General features: G+C 34.2%; 1 protein-coding gene across 1 annotated transcript; it reads right to left on the bottom strand.

Moving 5' to 3' along the window:
• Positions 1 to 9,858: 9,858 nt before the first annotated feature.
• LOC100018679 (olfactory receptor 52K2-like) lies at positions 9,859 to 10,803 on the bottom strand. Its single transcript, XM_001365168.3, has one exon. The coding sequence runs from the start codon at positions 10,801 to 10,803 to the stop codon at positions 9,859 to 9,861; it is 945 nt and encodes a 314-aa protein (XP_001365205.2).
• Positions 10,804 to 11,208: the final 405 nt, after the last annotated feature.

Below are 11,208 nucleotides of genomic sequence, written 5' to 3'. Positions count from 1 at the left end.
AGCATAGTGACCTAAACTATATTAATTTTGGTTGCCATGGATATCCCAAATAATAATAAAAAATTACCCAAGTCAGTCAGGAAATTTATGGTGATTTAATTAATAAAGTGGAAAGAAATTTAAGAAGAAGGAGGGAGGGAAGGGTGTAGAATTTCTCCTGCCTGGCTTGTGCCGGGCAGGAAGATTAGAGGCTCTAGAAGGTAAAGTTTTGGAGAGTAAAAGAGGGAGGAATTAGATTGAACTCCAAGAGGGCCCAGCCATGATGTCTGAACCTGAATTAGCTTAAGGGCAAACTCAACGCCAAAACCCAGACAAATAGCTGCCACCACACCAAGATGTCAGAACACTTAGCACGCTGCCAGCCAGAGATGCCTCTCCAGGAAATGAGGCCAAAGAGAGGAAGTGACATGTACTATATAGATGGTTTTACATCACTTTCCTGCATCTCATCTGTACCAACGTTAGCTTAGCTTGACTTAGGACAGCCCAGGGTTCTGTCCTCTGTTTCTGCACATGTCTGTTGAAGGCCCATTTTCTCAGATACTTAATCCTTGAGTATGGTGCAGACATTCCTGATCCTGTTAAACTTAAGTAGGGTGGAGAAATGTAGAGTTCCCAAGACTTGATTCTGTTAGACCAAGCATCTCCATTGTTACTAATCAGGAAATAGCTAAATCAGATCTTCTAAAGTATGGTCTGAGTAGGGTGGAGTAGTTTTAAAATTCACACCATTCTTTCACATAATAAAATTGACTGATGTTTCTACATGAACTTCCATAAAGTATATAACATAGAAATGAGTTCTGATGTATATGACAAGCCTGAAATTCTTAAACTCTTGAAAAGCTACCCCTTCTTTAAAACCAGACTGAAATGTTATTTCCTCAGACTGACACAACCTTATAATTTCAAAGATCATTAGGATCAACATTAACCCAAACAGTTCTTTCAGTCTCAGTTGAATCAGTTAGCTTTTCTCTTCACCAAGACCAACTGCTCTGTACCACTTCTGATAGGTTACTTCTGCAATATTAATTCCTTTATCTTTTCTTTACTTGTTTACTGTTTTGAACTTGACTATACCAACATGAATATATTCACATGCAAAAAAAGACAAAAAGAAGGTTGTAGCATTAAAGCATAGATATAAATGATGAAGATAAACAAATAATAAATATATTATTTTTACAGGCCACATTGGTCCTGAATAAATATAAATGATATTTATGTAAGTATGTATATATACAAATAATTGAGTAGTAGAGAGAAATTGGCAGTAAACCATAATAGTAAATCATTTTTAGTACTCTATTTTTTAGTTCTTTTTAAAGTAATCTTTTTAGACATGTACAAAAATATTTATAACCACATGTTTTGTGGTGGCAAACAATTGGAAAATGAGGGGATGCCTTTCCATTGAAGAATGATTGAAAAAATTATGGTATCTATTGGTGATAGAATACTATTGTGCTCAAAAGAATAATGAACTGTGGGAATTCCATGTGAACTGGAAAGATCTCTAGGAATTGATGCAGAGGGAAAGGAGCAGAACCAGGAGATATTACATAGACATGGATACACTATTGTACAATTGAACACAATGGACTTCTCTAATAGCAGCAATGCAATGATTCAGGACAATTCTGAAAGACTTATGAGAAAGAACACTATCAACATTTAGAGGAAGAACTGTGGAAATAGAAACACAGAAGAAAAAACTACTTCTTGATCACACGAATCAATGGGGATGTGATTCAGGATATAGACTCTAAGCGATCACCCTAATGCAAATATTAATAATATGGAAATAGGTCCTGATTAATGACTCATGTAAAACCAAATGGAATTGCTTGTTGGCTATGGGAGGGGTGTGGGAGGGAATGAGGGAAAGAACATGAATCATAGAACCATGGAAAATGTTCTAAATTAATGAAATATTTTTTTCAAATTAAAAAAAGGAATGTAAAATAAAACTATAAAGTACTCTTTTTAGAACTAAATATATCTAACAAAAATATGAGGAATTAAGAAAATTAAGGCTATGACTAGAATGTCAGAAAAAAAAGAAAATATAGTTCTCATGAAATAACTGGGAATAGAAGAAAATCATCATTTTTCAAAAATATATGAAACTTTAAAACACAGTATACTGTAGAATAAAGACCACATCAGATATGCAGAAAAATTAAATGCTAAGCATGTGATTTCTTTATCACAACACAACGAAATTACATTCAAAGAAGGGTCTTTGAAGAAAAATCAATTCATGTAATTGGTGAGTCAAAAACAGCACCAAGATATTTAATTATCATAGATATTACAAGATAAATTACAAAAATATGGGTTATAACTAATGCAATCTTTTTTGCAAAAATAACTCCTCTACCAACATTTATCAACAAAAATAATGAACTGAGCATGCAACTAAAAAAATAGGAAAAAAAGTAAATCAACTCCCCCAACAACAAATCCTGAAAGCACATAAAAACTTAACCAAATTGAAAGTGGAGAAAATCATTAAATTGATAAACAAAATAAGAACTGGAATTTAAACTAATCGAGCAAATAAATATCAGGTAAATCTGCTTTTTGCAAAAGTGAAAAAACCATTTTTTTTTAAATGAAAAACCAGAATTTACAAAATTTAAAAATAAATTAAAGGAAAACACTAAAAGTTATTTTGCCCCAAAACTTTCCCAAAACTGAAAAAAATAGATGAAATAAATTCTCAGAAAGTATAAAATATGAAATACACCAAAAAATAAAATAAAAATAATCTTCTTACTCAAATACCACAGTATCAACATAAATTCACATATATGTGTATATAAATGCAAAAACAAATTGGACAATTCATAAAAGCATATTCATGAGAGGGAAAATATAATCCCTAGGCCAGATTTAAAAGTGAATTCTTGGGGGCAGCTGGGTGGCTCAGTGGATTGAGAGTCAGGCCTAGAGATGGGAGGTCCTGGGTTCAAATCTAGATTCAGACACTTCCCAGTTGTGTGACCCTAGACAAGTCACTTGATCCCCACTAGCCCTTAACACTCTTCTGCCTTGGAGCCAATACACAGTATTGACTCCAAGACGGAAGGTAAGGGTTTTTTAAAAATAAAATTAAAAAAAAGTGAATTCTTTAAAGCATTCAAAGAAGAAGCAATTCTAATATCATAACTTCTTAAAAAAATAAAAAAGAAGAGATAATTCTATAATCTTTTTATGACATGATTTGGTCTTCTTATCTTAAAAAGGAAATATAAAGCATAGAAAGAAATATATAGATGAATTTTATTCTGGTTTAGTCCTTTCCCTCTCCAATTCTTCATGAACTCTTTTGATGTCTTCTTGGCAGATACTGGAGTGGTTTGAAATTTCTTTCTCCAGCTTGTTTTACAGTTGAGGAACTAAAGAAAACAAGATTCATGATTTGTCCAGAGTCTATAAATTTCTGAGGCCACATGTGAATTCAGTAAGATGAGTTTTCTTGATGAGATCCAGTGCTCTATCCATTGTACAACTTAGCTGCCCATAGGAATAAATACTCTTCTTTAATATGGCAAATAATAGCTCTATAAAACCATGAGTAAATATTATATATTATAGAGACTATTTGTAGTTTTATAAAACAAAATCAAAGTGAAATAAAGATGAACATTTTTGCAATTACTGCAACAACAGGTGCTAGATGTTTTATCTATAACAATGTCATCAAAAAGAAAAGGAAGAACTCAATACAAAAAGAGGAAATGAAGATTTCTCATTTTGCAGATGTCATTATGGTCTATTTGGAATCTGTGAAATTATTTTTTAATATTATGCAAATCACATTTCAAATTATTGGTTTACATTTTAATTCTAGGTATTATAACTGATGCATTAAAAATAAAGCAAACTTTACTCTGAGAAGACTTTGAAATGATTTGCCAAATTGCCATAGCAATACATGACATAAAAACTTGAGGCTTTGAGTTAGCCAGTGCTAGGATGGCAAGGAGGGATTTTGAAATTCCATGGCTGATTGACAGGACTGGAATGGCAGTTGGAAGATCAAGGCTTATGGGACAAAACAGTGAGCTGGAAGAGATTCTGAACAGCCCCTTGGAGGGGTATTCAATCTCAGGTCTCAGAGCTGGAAGGTCTAGTTTCTGAGTTGGCTGAAGGACCTGTGAAGACCCTGAATTCCTGCCTTTAATCAGTAGCTGTTTTCTCTCCAGAAATCCTACTACTGTTTCCTCCATCTGCTACAAACAACAAGCCCCCTGAGTGGGTCCTGGATAGGACTCCTTTTGATCAGAGCCTAAACCTCCTGAAAGTCCTCCTTGTCTCCCTGACTATATCTAAGGTAAGTCCTTTAGCATACACTAACATTTAGATTATTAAGAAGATATTTAGCTTGGAAAGGGGCAGGGACATTCATGGAGAAACATCGGCTCATTGGACCAGCAACTGCATAGGTAACCTGTCAAGGATACCTCTACCCATTTCTCCTCAACCCATTTACTTTGTCCATTCAATAAATCCTTTAGTTAAAAGTCAGATTTTTGGTTGGCCTGATTCAATAAAAAGAAGGGTGTTTAGGTAACTGGGGACAGGTCTCAAAGCTTGAAGCCAGTCCATCTTCTATGGTGAGGTCATACAAGATCTGCAACATATCTCCTTTGGGAAAGGTAATATAGAAACCTTCCCCTAGAGCTGCTGACAGGGGAGGCTGACATCTCATCCACCCAGCCATTGCTTCAAAAGGGACTCAATGGATAAAGTCTGTTTGATATCATTTGAGAAGTTGAGAGAGAGGAATTACATTTCCCTTTCTCTTAGAATTTACCTCAAACTCTTGCTCCTGTTCACTCTAGGGAGGGAGGGAGAGATGCTGACATTTTCCCTCTCTCAGTAGATTTTTACCTCAACTTCCCACTGGTATAACACCTCAACCAGTGAGGCAAACCATCCATTAATATTATAAGAAAGAATCATTTTTTACCCCAGTTAATTAAAGACATTAACTAAAAATGAATTAAAGCAGTAAAATTATCATCAGTTAATTATATAAATCCACAAAAGCTTTCGTATATAATATAAATTCACACATTATTATATATTATCAACAAAATTCTGCAGGATAAAACAGAGAATAAAATTCAATTCCAAATATTTAAAAATCATATGAAGTACTTGGAATGCCATTTGAAAGATGCAACTCAGAACCATATAAACAAAATCAGAAAACATTCTATAAAGAAATAGTTAGCCTAAACACTTGGAAAAAATCATCACTCATGGATGTCAAAATAAAATTCCCAGTACTACCTAATTAATATATTATTTAGTTCTTACTAATCATACTTTCAAATATTTAAGGGAACTAAAAAATTTATAACATTCACCTACAATAATAAAAAGTTAAGAATCTCAACAAAAATAATAAGAGGAAGAAAGAGTAGCAGGGGCCAATAATACCAGGCCTAAACTTTACTCTAAAAGACTAATTTTCAAGACCATTTGGCATCTGTTAACAATAAAGAAATTAATCTCTGAAACATAATATAAAGAAGTTAACATTTTTGTGTTTGGTAAATTAAGCCAAAGGGGGAGGGGGGAACTTTTGGATATATCAATAGGGAAAAGTTCATGAAAAATAAGAGATATAGAATCAAAGAAGAAAAATGAATAATTTTCATTATGTATTTTTAATTGCACAAATGAAATGAATGCATTTAAGTTGGGAAAACAAATGGACAAAATCTTGGAATAATTTATCTGACAAAGATCTAATTTCCTAGATAGAAAAAGTGATACATATTTTCAAGAAAAAGAGTCATTCACCAGTAGATAGATGGTGAAAAAATAGGAACAGGTACATTTTAAAATTAAAAAGGGAAGAAAAGAAAATATCTATCAACAATCATTTCAAGAATTTAAATTAATAATAATAATAAGAGAAATACACATTAAAAGACCTGTGAAATAACACCTCATACTCATTAAATACATAATAATATAAAGGAACATCACAACAAAGAGATGTGGGAAAACAAGCATACTAGACTGTTGGTAAAGGTGTGAATTGATCTATCCATTCTGAAAAAGAATTTAGAATTACACCTCACAAGTAATTTAATTATACATACCCTTTCACTCTGAGATACAACACCTGAGGTCATACCCAAAATGAATGAAATGAAGAAGAAAAGGACCAGCATGGACAAAAGTATAATATTGATCAATAGGTCCCCCTCCTAGCCCATGAACTACTTTCTTATCCCCCAGAACACTGCTCATGTTGAAAAGTAAAAAATAGTCACTTAACCTTTGGAGTTGAACTACATAGGAAATAGTGCACATCTAAAGCCTCCTTCTCTAAAACATGAATTCATCATCAAAATTCCATTTGAGGAGACACCCACATCATTAATGCTCACTCTAAATCTGGTTCAGGTCATGACTCACTAGACTGTTCTGATCCCCTCTTGACACAATATTTCTCTAATTGATCTAGATTTGCAGCATATCTAAACTTTTTTTAATATGTAGTCTTCCCATCTTAGACTCTAAGTTCCTTGAGGACAACTGTCCTCAAGGACAAACTGTTGCTTGTATTTTTATTCCCAATACTTAGCATAGTACTCAGAACATAGTAAGTATTTATTTAAGGTTCTATCTATCTATCCATCTATCTATTGAGAGATAGAAAGATAGATCTGTCCATCAGTCTGTCTCACTCTCTCTCTATTCTATTTATCAATTCTTCCTAGAAGATTCAAATTCAATATGACATTTTATCACATTTGTATCAGTTTTTAAACAAATGCTTGTACTATAATCCAAGTTGAAGAAAGATTCATTATATAAAGAGAATACTTCCATATATTCCTCTTGGTGTACCACATTTTTCTGACACAGAGAAATAGAAACAAAATATTTCAGTCTCCCCAAAGATATTTCAAAATCATGCAAAAGAATTTAGCTTGAATATTCATGCAGTAAAATCAGATATATGAAAAATAAATATTTTTCCAATTATATTACAATTAGATGAGCTAACTTTATAGATTTGGTAGCCTATATGTATATATATATATACATATATATATACTGTATATATTGATGTAGGTATATTATATATCTGTTTATATATGTGTTTGTATGTATATACAAAAATATGTGTATGCACATATTTTTGTATATTAAAAGTAATAATACAATAAATTATATCAGAATTTACTAGGGAGAAGAGAGAAAGCTAAATTGATTTTTAGAAATTCCAAATTTATCTTAATAACAACAATGCTTTAAAGAAAAATTATTTTAATATCAATTTTCTTCCAATGATTCCATGTAATAATGAATCAGGGAACACTACAACTCTGAAGAAATAAAGTTGTAGGTCATCAAAAGGACTATAAATAGTCATGTTGGGGCAAGACAGAAATGATAATTAATTCTGGCATTTTTAGGAAAATCAAAATGAATGATATAGTCAATGAAATATATATTTAAAAAAAGATGGATTGGTCATGTGGTTAGAGTAAGAAATAACACTGGAAAGTCAATGTATTCAAATTATATCCTAAAATTGGCAAGATGATTTGGTGAAGCTATCTTACTTTTTTTCATCGAAGTCTTTTGCTGAACTTATGGTAGTATATGTTCAAGAGTTCAACAGTATGGCCATTAATTTATGGGTTGTCCAAAGCATGTTCCTTTGTAAAGAAAGTGCTCATGGTTATGAACATGGTTCCATTAAGGTACTTTAATATACCAATACTTTGTTTTCTATGTACATCAACTGATTTATCATTGTCCTATTTGCTGTCATCATAATTATTATAATCATTATCTTAACCAACACCATCAACATCAGCATCAATATCATCAGCATCTGTTTTTAGCATCACAAACATCATCATCAACATCCCAAGTCTGACACATTGAATTGAAAGGCTACATGGCAGAGCATATTGACTACTAGACTTGGAATCTAGAAACTGTGAAATTGAATCCTACATCAGACACTAGATGTAGGACTAGCTCAGTCCAGCCTTCAGTTTTCATACTAGAAATTGAAGGGATTTGACTCAATGAGCTTAAAAGTTTCTGTCAACTTCATATCTACCACCACAAAATATATGATCCTTGGGAAATCAACATAATCAACTCTTTCATCATCATCAATAAAGTGATCATCATCATTTCTTGCATCAGCATTACTTTTATCTCTCTAGTATCATCACCAAACTGAGGTGGAAGGCAGAGTACTGGGGGCCATCAGTCCACGACGCCTTGACAGAGTCATGCGTGGTAGCTGGGGATACCAAAGAGTGGTCCTTGGCGAGATGTGACTTATCACTCTATGCCCCTTGCATGACTTCTTTCATCAATGCCCCTTACCTATGAAATGACATGATTATTATTCCCCCTAGTCTCAAAAGAAATAATGCAAGAGCAAAACAAATATACCCTAATTTCCTAAAATATCACCAAAAGACCAGATCTTTAAACCCAATCCCAAAAAAGACTATCAGGGGTTAACTTTTACTTAGGTACATAATTTCCAGCGAAACTGCAGCTACAGGCCAAGCCAAAAACTTTCCCACATACAGAAGCCTATTCTCATGAAGTCAGCACACATACCAATCATAGAGGTCCAAGTACAAGTACATCAAGCTTCTGAATGCCTCAGTGACTGGATCACACAAATCAGTAACTCCCTAGAAGTCACCAGTCTAAATTTGAATTGTGTTCCCAGACCCCTCAGCCTCCATGATATGATTGTTGAACTGTTTTCTAAGAACTGCTGATTAATTATTCCATTTTATTAAAGCAATACATAATTTTCCTTGATTATTTGTAAGCTCAAAACTTCTCACAGGGTAATAAGAAAATTAAGCCACCTGTGACAAAATCATTTATCTTGTGTGAAACCTCTATTTTGTCTGCAATCACAATACAAGAATATAGAATGTTAATCAAGTGATTTGTTAAAAGTTGATGTATCACTTTTCCAATTATCTCTCTTTGATTTTGTGTATATGTGTGCCAAGAGAATGGGTATAAAAATAAAGATCAGACATCGGGAAAGTGGAGCAGCTGTCAGATGCAAAGCAATCCCATGGCTGTTATGATTAAGCTGTCTTCCGTTTGTTATTTTTGTTGACTGATCATTCGCCACCAGTCGGGATACCCTGGAGTCTCGGGCAAGGATATACTTTGCCCATGACAGTGGGGGAGGATTAACTTACTTAAATTTTGAACAAGGAGATATCCACTCAACTGACAGAGCCAGTCTCTGGAACACTGGCCCTTACCCCCATAGCTCCCATTATTTACCCGTGGATCAGGAGAAAGAGGAAATGAAACAATAGGTTTTGATTTGAGATTTTATGGCATAATTTGGGCTAGAAAGTTGTTTGCAAGGGCATAGTTACCAATAGTGTGTCTGCAAACTACAGAAATATTGTTCACAAGCAATCATCTTTTTTGACAGTTTGTTACTATCAGAATGTTGTATTCTCCAAAAGTCCCAAAAATATTTTTTTCAGTTATAAGCAAGTATGCTATTGACTTGATGACCTATACCCTCTGCTATTAGAAATAGGGCATATAACTATATCTGTGCATCCTTGGAAATCAGGAAAAGTCAAAATAAGTTTTCCTTCACAGTGGAAATTAAAGATATCTCTTTTTATTGATTTTTTTTTTGCAATCACTGTACTCTTCATTACTGATGAGATTTATTTTGAGATATCAATGTTGTAGTGTTATTCCCTTATTTCATATTCCCCAAATGCCTTCAATGCATGAAATCTGGGTTATGATGAGGTGCAATGTTGATTTCTTTCTATATGAAATAATCTTTCAGGCCTTTAGAGGATTAAAAACTTTGAGGATTCTCTCCCGGATTCTCTGAGTCCTTACCCCATAGATAATAGGATTTACCATAGGTGGAACTAGTAGGTAGATGTTAGCCACAAAAATGTGGACGTGAGGAGCAATGTGGTGTCCAAATCTGTGTGTGAGGAATGAGAAAAAAGCTGGGGTGTAGGAAACTAATATGACACAAACATGAGATCCACAGGTTCCCAGGGTTTTGAGACGTGCATCCTTGGAAGGGAGCTGGAAGACAGTATGGAGAATGAAAATGTAGGAACAGATGATTAGTATGAAATCCAGTCCTCCAGTAAGGAATGCAACAATTAGGCTATAAGCTCTCCGTATTCTAGTCTCAGCACAGGCCAGCTTGATCAAGGCCATAAACTCACAGTAGGTATGAGAGATGATATTAGTTTTGCAGTAGGGAAGCCATCTGAGTAGAAAGGGGTGAGGACAAAGTAGCACAGCTCCACGGAAAATAACAGCCAATCCCATGCTCCCAATGACTGTGTGGGTCAGGATTGCTGAATGCCTAAGAGGTTTGCATATGGCCACATAGCGATCAAAGGCCATGGCCAGAAAGAAACCAGATTCCATTGTGGAGCAGGAGTGAATCAAAAATACTTGTGTAAGGCAAGCTTCAAACCGGATTTCCCTGTCTTTGAACCAGAAGAGGCTGAGAAGCTTGGGAATAGCAGTGGTACAAACAATCAGGTCTGCCACAGCCAACATGCACAGGAAGAGGTACATGGGCTCATGAAGGCTTGGGTCAGTTTTGATGATAAAAAGCAGGGCAAAGTTTCCCAGTAGAGCCAATAAGTACACAAGGCAGAAAGGGATGGAGATCCAGATGTGAGCAGTCTCTAGTCCTGGAATTCCAATGAGAATGAAAGTGGAAGGATGTACATTGGTCTTGTTAGAAAATGTCATGTTTCTGGTTGTCAAAATAAAAGACAATGGATATTTGAACCTTTGAAGAAGAACAAGAAGATACAAAATTAACCAATGTTATCATCTGAAATCATCATAACCCTAAATTGAAAAAAAGTAGAACTAGTATTCAGAAGCCAGAAAAATTATCTTTTTTATCTCATAAGTTCCAGACATCACTTGAATTTCAGTGTGTATCTGAAAACCCTCCTGTCCACAACACTTTGCCTGATCTGAGTACTGCTCCAGATCTCTCCATGAACACTGAGTCATTCTGATTTAGCAAAACTAGAGTGCCTAGAACTTGGAAAACTATTTTTAGAGGCTAATATAACATGGACCTGAAAACCCTGCATGTGCAGTGAATATATACTACATGATGCAGCCTAAAATTTTAATGTCTTT

The sequence above is a fragment of the Monodelphis domestica genome, chromosome 4, assembly GCF_027887165.1.
Source record: "Monodelphis domestica isolate mMonDom1 chromosome 4, mMonDom1.pri, whole genome shotgun sequence".
Taxonomy (NCBI): Eukaryota; Metazoa; Chordata; class Mammalia; order Didelphimorphia; family Didelphidae; genus Monodelphis; species Monodelphis domestica.
The sequence above is the reverse complement of the archived record's forward strand: the minus strand, read 5'-3'. Positions and strand labels throughout refer to the sequence as shown.

Bases quoted from the DNA above. Each gene is read 5' to 3' on its own strand.
- LOC100018679 (XM_001365168.3), bottom strand. From the start codon at position 10,803: ATGACATTTTCTAACAAGACCAATGTACATCCTTCCACTTTCATTCTC.